Source organism: Alligator sinensis, unplaced genomic scaffold, assembly GCF_000455745.1.
Source record: "Alligator sinensis unplaced genomic scaffold, ASM45574v1 scaffold846_1, whole genome shotgun sequence".
In the NCBI taxonomy this organism is placed as follows: Eukaryota; Metazoa; Chordata; order Crocodylia; family Alligatoridae; genus Alligator; species Alligator sinensis.
The window spans coordinates 1723096-1739113 of NW_005842230.1; the positions used below are offsets into that span (position 1 = coordinate 1723096).

General features: G+C 43.6%; 1 protein-coding gene across 1 annotated transcript; it reads right to left on the reverse strand.

The window, feature by feature from the left end:
* Positions 1-4074: 4074 nt before the first annotated feature.
* On the reverse strand, positions 4075-9532 carry RNF7 (ring finger protein 7). Its single transcript, XM_025208463.1, has 3 exons — positions 8284-9532; positions 6603-6650; positions 4075-5117 (listed from the first exon to the last, which is right to left on the reverse strand). Exons 1-3 carry the CDS (start codon positions 8420-8422, stop codon positions 4999-5001), a joined length of 306 nt encoding a protein of 101 aa, XP_025064248.1. The 5' UTR covers positions 8423-9532; the 3' UTR covers positions 4075-4998.
* Between the last annotated feature and the right edge of the window lie 6486 nt (positions 9533-16018).

Below are 16018 nucleotides of genomic sequence, written 5' to 3' on the forward strand. Positions count from 1 at the left end.
CTTTGGCACTGCACCCCTAGTACAGGTCTCTAGATGAGGATGGTGACCCATAGAAGCAAGTAACCACTAGAACAGGGGTAGGCAATGTTTTTTGGCCCGAGTGCTGAAAAAACCACAATGTCTACCTCGGAAGGTGCCGGAGTGCCAACATGTCAGCAAAAAAAAAAAAAGTGGTTGGGGGGGGGGAGGCAGGATGCGCTGCATATTAGTATATTTAATAATCATAAATGTTGCCTTTGTTGTTGTGTATTCCTTTTTTGTTGAGCATGTTGCAATGAGAGAGGAAAAAAGAGATAAATAAGAGAAAGAGGAGAGAGAGAGAGAAAGAGGAAAAAGGAGAGCAGAGAGAGAACCGGACACACGCACACACAGAACCACATGCACAAAGACAGAGAACCAGAACACACCCAAAACAGCCACATGCACACACACTCCAGAACCAGACACATGTGTAGGCACACAGAATCAGACAGAGGAGGACAAACACAAAGAACCAGATGCGCAGGCGCACGGATCCGGGCTCCTGGGCCACCGGACAAAGTCTGACCCAACAATGTCCTGGTCCTGCCAGAGCATCTGTGCTTCCCTGGGGAGCCAGCCCCCGAACTGCAACACAGCTGGCCGAGGCCCCAGCCTGGAGCCTGCCCATCAGCCCAACCACCCACCCATCCCACACAGCTAAGCCCACAAAAGGTGCAGTGCTCCTGGCAAGGGGCAGCGCCAGCCTCATCCTGGTGGCGGGGCTGGGCTTAGAGCAGGTGGGAGTCAGGTGGGCTCAGCTGCAAGCCCTGCTGCAAGCAGCCTGGACTCTGTGGTTGGCAGCAGCTACCAGAGCCTGGGCCGGCTGCAGCCAGGAGGCTGCAAACAGCTGCTCCGGCATCAGCTCCATACCAGCGGGTGCACGTGTGTCTCGGAGCAGATGGTGGGGATAGGGCCTGAGGCAGCACAGCCCTCCCGCTGTCTGCTCTGAGGTGTACGTGCAGTCGTCTCCAGCAGGGAGCTGATGCCGGGGCTGTGGAGCCCCGCCCAGCTGTTTGCCGCCCGCCGACTGCTTGCTGCAGCTGCCCAGAGCTCAGTCTGGCAACAAACACTGCGCTGGGCTCTGGAGCCCCGCCATTAGCTCTGTGCCAGCAGCGGCAGAGAGGCCGGGGGTGCGCTGCCTCAGGCCCCTCCCCCAATGTCCGCCCCAAGACATGGGTGCACCCGCCGGTATGGAGCTAATGTCGGAGCAGATGTTTGCAGCCTCCTGGCTCCAACCGGCCCAGCCTTTGGGCAGCTGCTGCCAACCATGGAACCTGGTCTGCTTACAGCGGGGCTTGCAGCCGCCCAGCCACCTGCTAGGAGCAGCCCAGGCTTCGTGGCTGGCAGCAGTTGCCTAGAGCCCAGGCCGACGGTGGCATGCCAAGCAAAATGGCCTCATGTGCTGTGCTCGGCACATGTGCCAGGGGTTGCTGACCCCTGCACTAGAACAAGGTTAAAGAAGACATTGACCAGTAGGAGAAAGAGTTTAGCAAAGCTCATGCTGCACAAAAGATCAATAGACACACAAGAAAGGAAATTAAGAAAATCAGCTAACCCAAAAGAGAGGAAAAGATAATAACAATAACTGGGGACTGAAGTGTGAGGAAGAACAAGTGTTACCTTCAAAAGATTGAGAAAGAATGGAGGATAAGAAGAGCTGACAAACTGCAGACAGAAGGAAAGATAATAAGACTGGAGATTCAATACTAACCCCACTATAAAGGAAGACTCCAGAGAGCAAGAAAAATGATTAACGATCTGGGAAGCATGGTTTATGAAGAAAAAATGAAAGAACTAGGGTTATTTAGGTTGGAGAAGAGAAGACTGAGCAGGGATTTGATAAGTTTTCAAATACATGAAGACTGATTATAAAGAGGATGGAGAGACAGGATAATCCTGTGTAGAAGACAGGACTAGGCATAATGATCTCAAACTGCAGTAGAGGAAATTTAGGTTGGAGATTAGGAAGAACTTTCCATTCAAGCATTTGAACAGGATGCCTAGAGAAATTATGGAATCTCCATCCTTAGAAATCTTCACAAGTAGGCTGGAGAGACTTGGCTGGGATGATTACAGCTGATCCCATCTTGAATTGAGGACTGGGCTAGTTGACCTCATGAGATCCCTACCAACCCTACTTTCTTATGATCCTATGAAGTTCAACTGTGAAAGCTGTAATGTTAGAAAATATCAGTAATGGTATTTCCAGTGGAGACAAGATGCTGGTGATTTTCCTTCTATAATACTGTGTACAGTTCTGATCACCCATGTTCACAAAAGATGAATTTCACCTGAAACACATATGGGGAAAGACTAGCAAAATGCACAGGGAAACAGGAAGCCTACCATACCACAGAAGACTAAAAGGGGTCAGGCTTGTTTAATCTAGCAAAGTGAAAGCTAAATGGATACAGTTGATCCACATACCACAGTGTTTCCCGACCAGTGTGACATGGCACAAAAGTGTGCTGTCAGAAATGAACAGGTATGCCACAGAACTTTGCCATGGCAATAAGCTACAATAGGTATGAAGATGGGGAATGCCTTAACAGGTGTGCTGCGGAAAATTTTTATTAATGTAAGTGTGCCTTTGGTTGGAAAAGGTTGGGAAACACTGACATATCTCACACATGCAAGCACCAAGGAAAACAATCCTTTCCAGCTTCTAGAACTACTTTGGCAAAGATGCGTGTCCAAGCCATGATTGCATAATCCTGAAATATGGTGATCAGACAGCAAGATTGGAAGATAAAGAGATGAGGGGGAAAGGTACTTGGCAAAAGAGTACATTTCTGCTGGCTAACCACAAAGACTGCACAGCTTTGCAGTAGAGCCTTGCTCCTCAGTTTCTTATATCTGAGATCTTTGATCCATTGTAGAACAGCCAGTTTTCTAGTGGTTAGCACAATCTCTCTCTGTTGGTTCTGTTCCAATTTTTATAAAGAAGCCAAGGATACTGACTTTGCAGCCCAGTATTAAGGATACTCGGCTTAAGATACCCCGCTTAAATGTGGGAGCCTGAGGTCAAGTCACTTCTCCACTAAAGATACATGTTGAAATTTATATTCTTTAAAAAAAAGGATCAAAGGATTTGAGAAAATAGGTCCATAAATAAATGTATGAGCAGCTTTGAAATTCAAACTGAAAGATACTTCTAAGGATCTAATTTTAGTGAAGACTAGAACTGTCAGAGAACTGTCAGGAGGACAGTTTAAAACTTAAAGTGAGATTGAAGTAATATAATATGCATACATACACCTATGGACACATAGCCCATTAAGATATGATTATTTGCATTTCACTGTGATAAGGACATGTCCTACACGTATAAAGTAAGCTCTAGCTTTTAATAGCTATAAAGAATTTTAGGTCAATTTCCCTTTTCTGCATTTCAAGTAAGGATAAGACGCAGTTAAACATTAATAAATATTCCATATACTGTATCGTCTAGTAAAAAAAATCAAGTGCTGATTATGGACACAAATTTACTTGTGTTGTCAAAATAAATAATAAAAAAGCCAACACATTTCTTTCAAATTACTATATTCACCGTGGAATCTTCAAACACTAAACATATGCCATGTCAAATTAGTATATTTGCTGTCCAAGAATTATGTATCTTTTGCCTAGCACCAGTTCTTGAATTTAGCTTTGACCTATATTTGATTTAATTTGACACAGAACAAGGATTTAATTGCATTAGATTCCATTAAGTGAAAGGGAAAAATTCCTTAATTTTGTGAAAACTTTTGTACAGGCTGTATGTTTCTTGCAGGCATTTTAGGACTAAATAAAAAGAATCAGAGGCAAACAGGTATTCAAAGAAAGGAATAATAATAAAGTGATTTCCATCTACAAATATAACCTAATGAAATTGAGGGATGCTGTAATAATAAGGCAAAAATGTCTATCAATCCTCAAAATCATGACCAATAAATACAACAAAACTTCAAATGGTAACGGCATAAAATAGCAATGTGCTACATTATCATTTTGCTAATTTAATTAGTATCTGCTTTCCTTGTAACATAAGCTGACAAAATACATGTATTATACTTTTGAAACAGTTTAATAGACATAATTCTCAATCTATGTAAAAGACAACCAGGAAGCATCTAGATAACTGATTTTTTCATGTCATTAACCAAATTATTTCCAAATAATGTCCATTTCAATAATGAGTAATGGTTGAAAACACATACATTCATTGCATTTAATATAAATTGCAGTAAAAATAAATCTTAATATGGTAAAAGTTTAATACTTTAAGTTGGAGTAAACAGGTACATATAATTATAAAAGGAAAGGCCTTAATATTTAAGAAATGTGTCTCTGCAGTTCATTGAATCATTTTAGAAACAAGTGCTCGCCCAAACCTAAATATGTAGTTTTTGCCATAGTGGGGAAGAGGACCAAAAAAACCCCAAAAAACAAAAAAACAAGATCAACAATAACAGGGGGGAAGGAAAGAGAGAGATTAATACTTCCTAAACTATTTATTTTAATTAAAAACAAAATAATTTTCCAGAAATTTATGGTGGTTTGGTACAGATGCAGTATTGGATGACAAGATTTTTCTTTTTATACATCAATTTTAACACATCAATTACAGCATATCAGGTTTATAAACAAGATGTTCTTTTTGAAAGCATACAACATTTCTTTGACCAAAAATCATTACAAAGGTTGTATCTACAGGTATTTTCAGCCAAGAGCATTTCTAAGTAGTTGATACAATTAACATGTGATCAGGAACAAAGACACCCTTTAATGTGTTTTATATTCTCAGTTGTAGAAGCTTGAAACAAGAATTAACAAAATGCAGACCTAAACATTTGAGGAATGCCCCCCAAAACATCTTTTAATCATAGGTACAAGCTAAATTAATTATGCCATAGTGTTCTATCCTTTCAAATTGGTACATGGCATAAGATGTACAGCACACCAAACAAGTTCAGAAGAAAAAACTCAATATTTTTATTTGCCAATTCTTTGGACCACCCAGTCCTGTTGACAGAGGGGACAGCGATTGTTCTGTTTAACCCACAGAGACATACAGCAATTGTGGAAGGAATGATTACATTCTCCCCAGACAACTGAAAGAAAAGAAACAAACACTTAATATGTTCCAGTTACAATATTTAACACGGATGTCCAAATTTTATTCCAATAAAGGATCCTAACTATCTATCTAACTCATTCAGATTTTGACAGCTCATATAAATATATGAGTACGCAGGGGTTCTGATAGAATTACATTAGTTTTACTATTTTGATAGCACTTCCCACAGACAGAATACTGTGCTTCTACAGAAACTGTCTTGCTCATCAACTTTTAAAAATATGTGTAACAAAGTACTTGTAATTTAAAAAGAAACTCACATAATTTCATCTTCTAACAGACCTGTAAAATGCCTGCATATTTTTGTGCTCTATATAGTAATAATCTGAACAGTCTGGAGTTGTAAGTGAGACTGTGACTGGTAAGAAAGCTTCCAAAGTTCTCTCTTCTTCTTATTTTCCTCCCCTATTAATAAATATAACTAGCGTAATGTTGATTCACTATCATGTACCAAAGGTGTAAGGGCATGTTATTAAATTCTATTTAATGCTTTATTTGAATGTTAATTCTTAAAGTTATGATATATTCTAAAGAGAATAAGCCATACAAGATACTAATATATAAGCTTTACAATGGGTCAAAAATCATTCACAGGATATAATCATCACAACAAAAAAACCTGGAAAACAGACAAACTTTCTACCTAGTTCTGCATTATACTAGCTTCTTTTTGTCCTGCTTCCATTATGCAGGAATGGTAGATATGGGCACAATGCAAATGACTGTTGTACACTCTATTTTTTTTAAATGATCTGTCCTGAGTGGAAGACATAAGACAAGCAGGGATTTTTTTAAAGTATTAAACTGATGAACTAAAACTGCACGAACATCATGTTGTTTCAGTAGTATTCTCTCCACATGAATGACCAAAACTGTGGAAGGCTTATAATTAAAATTAAATTAATAGAATACTGGACAAGATGCTATTATTTATGACACATGATATTATTTATGACACCTCAAAGTTGAAACTATTTGAATACTGAACAGTTAATATTTCCATTTGTGTTTTGGTAGGTTAACCCATACAATAAAAACTGCTTTACATCTACACGTCATATAACAAAATTTAACATGATGCTTAACTTATGACTTTCCCAATGGACAAGGATATTAACAATGAAATAAGGTGGTTTCAATAAGGTGGTTCAATTGAATTTTCTGGCGCACACGTCAAAAGAAGAGGTAGTAGTTATTTCCTATACACAGCAAAGTCTATATTGCTGTGTCTTGAATAAACTAATTCTCCTTGGGAATGTACAGACTGATAAATAACTAGATGCAGATTTGCTCTGTCTAGTAGGCTTTTACAACAGTGTCTTTTACATTAACAATGTATCAAAGTTTTATAGTATATTTTTAAGAATTAATAAAATTAGCATTAGCTTAAATCTTAAAAAAGTACCCCACTGAGAGCAAGCCTTTAGTTGAAAAACAAGAGAATGAAATCACTACATACCAACACAATCTTCTTGTTTGTTTTCAGCTTGACATCTAAGACAGGCATCTAAAAGTAAACAAAAACAAAACACAATTTGAAGCTCAGGATACAATTCTAAAAAGGTTTTTCGAAGTCAAATAGAAAATCTGGCACACATTTATATTGGCAGAACTTGAGTTTCTACCCATCTTGTTCATCAGTATTTGACATTAGATAAAAAGGAAAATTAAAATACAAAGTCGTATGTAAAACTATATATACACACAGTATATATCTATATCTATCTATCTATATCTATATATATCCCCCCCACCCCATGGGAGAAAAAAAAGAACTGGTAACTGCTTGATAAACTTTTCTCACCCTCCATTTTGTTGAGGCATTTTCATAACTTATGCTAAAACATCTCCTTTTGGTGGATGTGACTACTGGGGCTTGTGGCAAATGCATTCAAGAATAAGCAAAAATTAAGTAAAGCCAGAGCAGAAATATGTAACCCATGACTTCCAGAACTGGTTTAAGGAAGTAATTCACAATTCAGTTGTTTTTCAACCTGCTAGAACCCCAGCAGTGTTGTTTACACAGCAATGTTACATGATGACAACAAGTATATAATTTCCCCTCTAGCCAAATGCACATACAAGCCTGTTTTTAAAGGATACATTAGTTTCCCCTGTAAGTGAAGAGACCAATAAGGACAAAACACCTTTTTTTTTTTCAAAGTTGGGTCGGTTTTTATAGCCGATACAAAATCAGCAGACTGTGTGAAAGATCAGGCTTCTTTCCCCTTTGGTTACTGCTGCTTCACACATAATGGAAGCCCTTATTGCAGGGGCAGGCAATTATTTCAGGCAGAAGGCCATTTACCAAGTTGTGGCAAGCTGTCAAGGGCCACATGGGTAGCCCCGCCCCTTGACAGGTGCCCCGCCCCCTGGTCACCATTTTGGGACCAATGCCCCAGGGCAGGGCGCAGGCTGCCAGGGGTCTGTGGAGCCGGGCTTGGCTGCACCAGCAGGGAGAGCGGGGAGCTGGCCCGGCTCCACAGAGCCCCTGCCAGCCGGAACCCTGTACTCCTGCCACCCTGCTCTGGGCCCTGCTGGCACTGGCCCTGGAACACAGGTGTGGGCCCTGCTTCCGCACCCGCTCACTCCAAGTGCCCCCCAGCCCCGCAGTACAGGCACGGGGGTAGCGCACAGCCCCAACCCCTTGCTCGCTGGCAGGGAAGGAGCTGGTGCTGAGCACGGGGGAAAGACGGCCCCTCACCTGCCCCGTGGGCAGCACTCCTTGCTGCTGCTGCTCGCAGCCCGTGCGGGGCTGTCCTGAGCAGGCACAGGCAGCCCCAGGCAAGCTGTGAGCCACTGCAGCACGGGGCACCAGCCATGGTCCATCTGGCCTGCGCGCTGTATTTTACCCGCCCCTGCCTTACTGCTACTTCTAGTTCATATTCCCTTGCCCAGTCCTCACTTCATCAACCAGTGAAGAAGAAAGAGAATGGAAGCTCAGTAGTGGCTATTCCTCAAGCAAGGCGGGGGTAGGGGGAAGATGGGAAGGGAAGGAAAACAGCTGAATAGATAGCCAGAACTAAGGAAAGGCACTTTGTCCCTGAAGTCGTATTGAGTGCAATGAGTAATACTAAATGAGCACTGCTGTAGTGACTGCATTGACTACTTTTGTTCAGGAGTATCCATCCTCAACATACAGGGTTCTGACTGTCCATCTTCAACATCATCAACTCTATCTACAGTTTCAGAGTTATCTGCTAATGATACCACTGTTCCAGTCAAACGTATCACATAGTATATCACCTGTAGCAAAAAGAAAAAAAAAATCTCCATCATCCTGAAACAATAGATAAGTTTGTAATAAGAACCAGCAGATCACAGCAGGAGGTAACTGAAAAAATTGCTCTGTTTATGCAACAAACTCTCCTTTCCATATTGTTGAGAACACACACTTCATTGACATGGTTCAGTCATTACAACCAGGATACAGTCCACCCAACAGAACAGATATAGCAGGCAAATTGCTGGATGAAGTATATGAGAAAGAAATTGAACAGCGTGCAAAAAATCTAGAGGGGAAAATTGTTAATCTGAGTCTTGATGGGTGGGGACCAATGTCCACAATGATCCAGTAATGTGCTTGCGTGACAATAGAAGAAGGAACTGTCTACCTTTCAGAAAAAATTGATATATCAGGAAATGCACACACAGCAGATTACTTACAAGAAGTAGCAGTAAAAGCTATAACAAACTATGAAAAAAATTCAAAAGTCTAGTATGCTGCTTTGTCACAGACAATGCTGTAATGTGCCAAAGATGAGAAGAAAGCTAGAAGAAAGTGAAGAAAGCCCCAAGCTCATATGGCTGCACAGCTCATTTGATGCACCTCTTAGCCAAAGACTTCAGTGCTCCATAAGTAAAGGCTAATGTTGAAATTGCAAATACTTCCACTAACAACCACTATGCAGCAGCTGCTCTGAAGAAAATAGGAGGGACCGAACAAACTCTCCCACAAGACCTGTGATGGAACGCAGCAGTGGACTGTTTTGAGCGATATATTGAGAACGGGCCTAATCTGATGACAATTTGTAAGCAAAATCGTGACAAAATAGATGGAACTGTCATAGCCAGAGTTCTGTATTCTTTAGCCCATTGTTGAGAACGTATGCTGACTATCTTGAAGCCTATTTCCGTAGCTTTGAACAAAGCACAGGGAAATAGCTGTTTTATTGCTGATGCTGTTGCAATTTGGACAGAACTGAGTGAGAACTTGAAAAAAGACATACTGTACACAATAATAGAGTTAAATTACAGGCATTAAAAAAAGAATGGATCAGGCACTATCTCCAGCTCATTTTCTTGTCAATATTCTCAACACACAGTACCAGGGTCAATCCTTAACTGCTCAAGCAGAGGAGTTGGCTATAACATGGGCATCCAGCAATCATAATACCAACTATAATAAATTTCAGGGCTAAGGGTGAACCATTTAAAAACATATATTTGCTGATGAGATTTTAAAAGAAAGTCACACCAGTAAACTGGTGGAAGTCACTTAAGCACCTGGATCCATCAGAGACTATTGAAGTGATAATCCACAACAGAAAAAGCATGAGAGGTTGTCTCTCTTTTCCAGACTATGAATGAACAGGAAAAGGAAGGTGAAGACTGAGTTTGCTGCATAACCTAGCATTTTTTCTCAGGTTGACCTGGCTGAAATAATCTATTTAATTTTTGTTGAAAACACATTTCACATTTATAACTAAAACAGTTAAAAATTCAAAAGTACATATGCTTGTTTTGTTAAAAGTTATGTGTGTTTGTTGCTTAAGAAAAATATCCAAAATACAAGCTTGTTGTTTCAGTTAAATAAAACAATTTAAATGTCTGTTGTTTTTGATGATGGTTCTTGTTGTCCTCCCAATACAGTGTCGCAAAACAAACCCCCAAATATCCATCCCAAATCTAGTGAATTGGAGATAGTTCACCTCCCAATGACTTCACAAGTATCTGCTTGAATTAGCTTTGGTAAATAAAATCATAATTCAGACTTCTGATGTAGATGCAAAATTAATCTGAAAAAATATTAAAAAAATCACTGCTTTGAATGTATAGTGTATACCTTCTAAAAATGAAATCTACATCTATCTCTGAGTTGTGAATAATAAGTATTAAGGTCATATCAAACAACAAGAATGCACTTTTTGTAGAAAACAATGATTAAATCGAGGCTTCCTGACCAGCGATTTAAATCGTTATTTAAATCAATCAGTTTTAAATCAAATCCACCCTGATCAAAATCACTCTAAAATTGGTTTTTAAACCAACAAAAAACCCTGACACAGACGAACGCACAGAACAGATTTCTGTATCTAACTCCATGTAATTTTTTTCCCCTTTGTCAAACCAGGAAATGGACAGATTTGTATCTCTTAATTTAAACCTGTACTTTAATTGGCATGAGTAGAAATTGTCTGTATTGCTCTTGCACTATTGTTACCACTTTATAATCCAGGTTAAATACTGCCTAACACTGGATATGACTAAAATCTTTATTTTTTAAACCAACGTTATCCTACTGAAGCTTGGTCAAGGATCTCAATCTCAGCTTTATCTATTATGCATCTAAAATTGTGTGTCAAGTGTTGTCAATGCTAAAGCTCCTTACATAAGGTCAACGTAAAAAAAAATGATAAGAATAATTGGGGGTTTTCACATGTGCTCCGGGGGTGGGAGGGTTAAACAGAATGGCTCCAAGCACCACTTTAATTAAAGCACCCGCAGTGTCTACTATATTCAGCATCCCATGCTTCAAAATGGTGGCAGGGGCACTTTAACTAAAGCTCATTCGATGAGCCTTAGTTAAAGCAACGCCACCACCACTTTGAAGCATGGGGATGCTGAATACATGAGCTGTAGAGGCTGTTAAATAATGCTAATTAGCTCAGAGACATAATTACAGCACATCAGAGCAGTGTCCCCACACATCTACAGGCACCCACTGTGATAATGTTATTCTGGGCTACTGCCTTTTCCTCTTTAGGGTGCTCTAAAATCCTCCCAGCTCAAAAGAACATTTTCCATACAGATAACTCTATGAGAAATGGCTGGGTTGGTGGGCACATCCCCTTCTGCAATGCTGGAGAAAAACTGGACTCTGTCACCATTACAAGCATGAAGGGCTCCTAGAAGAAGTATGGGTAATCTGTATAGCCAAACAATGGCAGGCTGATGAAGGAATTATAGATTTGTCTATAATCTCTTAATGCTCTTGAAGATAACAGGTTATTTTATAATAACAGAATGGAGGAAGCAATGAAGGAATTTAAGGATCCAATACAAATCTGCCTTATTTGGTATGTTTTCTGTCAAACTTGACCTGATGAAGAATGTCTTGCATTTGAAAATGTGTCTAACTTTATTCCAACCATGCAGTTGGAATAAAAGATATCAATAAAATATATCACCCCCCTAAAAAAGATGTCACTCCCCAAAAATCCTTGCTTCTCCAATACCTGGACCATCATGGCTACACCACTCTAGCACTACAAAAAATGTGACTAGTCATCACTTCAAAAGCTACAATTAATATTAGGGGTACACCAATAAAGATTTTCTTGGCCAATACCAATAGTCAATAATTAACCAACCATATTGGCTGATGCCGATCAAATAACTGATATTTAGTAATAGTGCAAGGCATTTTAAACTACTGACATAAATAAACCTTATTTTGTTTGTTTTGCATTTAAACACGCACATACACACAAACACACACGCCTCCTGCCTGCCCCAGCCCTCTATAAGGAAGGCAGTGACTGCCTTACTCCCAAGCATGTTGCACTCTGCGTCGTGCTCTGTCCTGGGGCAGACCCTTGTGCAGACAGCAGCGCCAGGTGTGTTTGGAGCCGCAGAGCACGCCAGTGGGCCCTGCGCAGCCAAGCTCCTGGGGCTGCCAAAGAAAAGCTGCTTTTGCAAAGGCACCTGGTGCCCAGTGGAGCAGAATGGCCCTTGCATGGCATATTACTCTGCCCAAGCTCAGCCCAACATCTCCATGGCAGCTCTGGTACTCAGGCTCCTGCTGCATGTGCAGCATTGCCATGGCAGCAGCAGCAAGAACCAGTAACAGGCCCTTTGTTGCTTAGCTTGGTGCCCTGTGACTGCTCCCAGGCGCCCTCTCTCCCTCTCGCTGCTTGCCAGGACCTGTAGTCTGCTGTGGGCTCGGGCCAGCAGCAGGGCATGGGGACTGGACTACATGCTGTGGGCCTGAGGCCGTAATTATAAACTACAACAACCCAAAAAAAAGATGATAACTAGTAATGTAATTTCTCCTTTTATTGGTGCTGATCCCATAGACAACCAGTATATTGGTGCACCCCTAATTAATCTTTAAAAAAAGTCAATTTCCACATTATGGGATAATGGGGTAACATTACTCTTAAATGCGCTTCACATATGGAAAACTTTAATAGCAACTTGGGTGCATGTATGTGAATTTAATACTTTGAAGGGTTTGGGATTGATAGCCCTTGAAAAAGAAGCATATACACCACTGGTCTCCAACCCTTTTAGGTCAGAGATCACTTTTGGAACTTAAAAGGAATGAAAGAACCCCTCCCACCCAGCAGATAAGTCTGTGGGGAGGGGAAAGGGCCGTGGGGGGGGGAGACAGATCAAGACCCCAGCCCTACCCCACTCCCTCCCTCACCACTGGGGCCTCGACTGCCACCTCCCCCCACCCAACAGCAGTGAGGGAGGGGCAAGCCCTGCATAGCTGGAGCAGGGCCAGAGACAGAGCTGCGAATGGCTTGTCTAGTGGGCACAGGGAGAGAGGGCATGCAGCCCAGGAGGTGAGGTGGTTGCGTGCCCCTGGATCTGCACGAAGGGTTCTTCATGGCTGGGCTATGCTATTGCAAAGAACAATTTTTCTAACTATTTAGTTGGTCTAATAAAAGATATCACATCTAACCAAAGAATCTTGTATGCCTAAATCCTTAGACCAACACAGCTACAACCAATAATCCTTACTGATATTTATATGCTTTTGCATAACACTGAAATCTCTGGATGCAAGGAATTGTATACAAGGGCTGAAAATGTTATTTACTATTTACTGCCCTTACAACGCAAAGGATAGTTCAGTTTTCCACACCCACAATCCTCAGCCCTTTTACTGAGACTGATGATGCAGGCTACCTACAGAGATTTTTGTGATGTGAATATCTGCCTAATGTAGTTAGTTTCCGTACTGCTTACCAATGATACAGAACACTGAACTAGAACAGTTAATCCTGTCCTAGATGCACACGACCTAGAGATGAAATTATATCCAACTGCTGTGTTGTCAAAATCTTAACGGAGGGCTGTCCAACTATAAGCTTAAAGGCTACATGCAGCCCCCAAGGAGTTAACCATAGTTTCATAGTTTCATAGTTTCAGGGTCGGAAGGGACCTAATAGATCTTCTAGCCCGACCCCCCGCCAGGGCGGGAGAACAACCCAAAAACACAAACAAAACCACTCCCCCTAAAAACAAAAACGGGACTCAAATGAGTCCAGCCAGGTAAGTATCCAGCCTCTTCTTAAAGATCCCCAGGGTAGGGGCCAGCACCACCTCCCTTGGAAGTTGGTTCCAGCTCCTAGCCGCCCTGACTGTGAAGTAGTTTTTTCGGATGTCCAATCTGTACCTCCTCTCCATCAACTTGTGCCCATTACTCCTTGTTATGCCAGCGGGGGCTAGGGGAAACAGCGTCTCCCCCAAACCCTTCTGGTTCCCCCTAGTGAGTTTATAGACGGTCACCAGGTCCCCCCTCAGCCTTCTCTTGTGGAGGCTGAATAGGTTCAAGTCCCGCAGTCTCTCACTGTAGGGTCTGCCCTGTTGTCCCCGGATCATGCGGGTGGCCCTCCTCTGGACCCTCTCCATGTTGTCCACATCCCTCCTGAAATGGGGCGCACAGAACTGGACACAATACTCCAGCTGCGGCCTGACCAGCGTCGCATAGAGGGGGAGGATCACCTCCCTGGCTCTACTCGAGATGCACCTGTGGATGCACGACAAGGTCCGGTTAGCCCTGCCAACCATGACCTCGCATTGTCGGCCCATGTTCATCTTGGAGTCAATAATGACACCAAGATCCCTTTCCGCCTCCGTGCTCTCAAGTAGGGAGCTCCCCATCGTATAAGTGTGCTGCTGGTTCCTACTACCCAAGTGCAGCACTTGGGTAGTAGGTGGCTCCCAGTCCAGGAACCACTCCCCTCATTGCTCTCCTGCTGCTGCTGCTGGGATTTCCAGGCTCCCCCTGCTTCCTCCAGCTTCTGCTACCTGTCCCTGCCCCCTGGGGCAGGATGTTACCGGGCCACCTGTGGGGCTAAGCAAGTCCATGGCCAGTGTAGCATGGAGGCGATGGTTAGACTTACCGATTTTTGCTGGCTGGTTGCAACATCACGAGAAAATTCTGTGGACATTTTGCGGATGTGCTCTGGCAGCCCCACCCCTTGGCACTGATTGGTGGAGAAACCCTAAGGGGATGGCTGCCATCTTGATCGCAAGCTGCCCTTTATGTGGCCCTACACCTCAGTACTGATTGGCAGAAAGGATGAGGGGGCAGTGGACATTTTTTCTGCTGCCCTTCATTTTGCTGCCCCCACCAGCCAGTGCCTTCCCCTCCTGGGTGGGCTGTGAGGCTGGGCTACTACAGCGGCAAGGACTGCTAGCTCCCACTGGGGAGCCAGCATTTTATTTTTATTGAGGGTTTTTTTTCTGGATTTGTCAGGCACTCCTAGATTTTGTGGTTTTTGTGAAATCTGCAAAACGGTGATTTAAGTAGACCCCCTATTCTCTGTGCAGCTGGAGCAGGGGAGGACACACAGCATGAGGGGGTGCCCACGTGGCCTGGACAGCACATGGCCAAAGAGCCCATGGCCCATGACCACTCAGAAGTTCGACAGCCCTGTTTAGGCCATGGTTTCACTACTGTTTTCAGCAAGAGCAGGAGCTGTGTGGTCCAGCTCCTTGGGAAGGGAAAAGTACTCCAGAGCTGTAAAGGGGCAGAGGGACCGTACGTACCATGGTGTGCAATGATGGCTCTCAACCTTTGTGGACAGGAGCCTGCATCCCTGCTCGGACAAAGCGTCCGCCACAGCTTTTGTGAACGGAGCAGCACCACATCTCAAGAGCTGATGTATGGATGCCAGCACTCACCTCCTTCCCCAGGGGCTGGTCAGTGGGCTTGGGGGCAGTACCATACCTAGACCCAGGCCCGGGCAAGCTTTTAGTACCGGGCCCCCCTTTTTGCCAGAAATAATGATAATCATAATCGGACAATGGGAAAAAAGCTACCGTTTTGGGGCCCTGGGCAGCTGGTTCGCCCCTGCCTGTGTCCAGGTCTAGGTGGGGGATGGTCCAGGAAGGGACAACCCTGGACCTGCTTATTTGCTTAGCTTCTCTGCTCATCTCCTTGCACCTCACAGCACCATTCAAAGGATCTGGCACCCCAGGGTGCCCCATGGCCCCGGCTGAGAACCCCAGTGGAGAAAGGCTTTGTATCCCCAGAAACTGAATGCAGGGGAGACCCCTGATTATCCAGGAGTGACTGTAACTACTCCACAGCCAAATGCCATCTACCAGGGGAGGCACTGCCCCTGCTCTCCAGTCACCTGGACACGGGTGGAAGGGAGCCAAGCCCTGCAGACGGCGCAGGAGGCTCTGGTACCACGGAGCGGCCAGGGAGACACCAGCGAGCCGGGCTCTGGGTTGCTGGCACCACCTGCGAAGCCGACTGGGCTCGAGGGAGGCTGGCTGCGGCCCGCGGCTGCCCGGGGCCTGGCTGCGGCCGCAGCGCCGCCCTCCGCAGCTCTCGGGGTGTCCCCGCCGCGGAGCGGGGCGGGGCGGGGCGAAACGCGGCCGCCGGGAAAGCCGCCCGCGCGGCCCTCT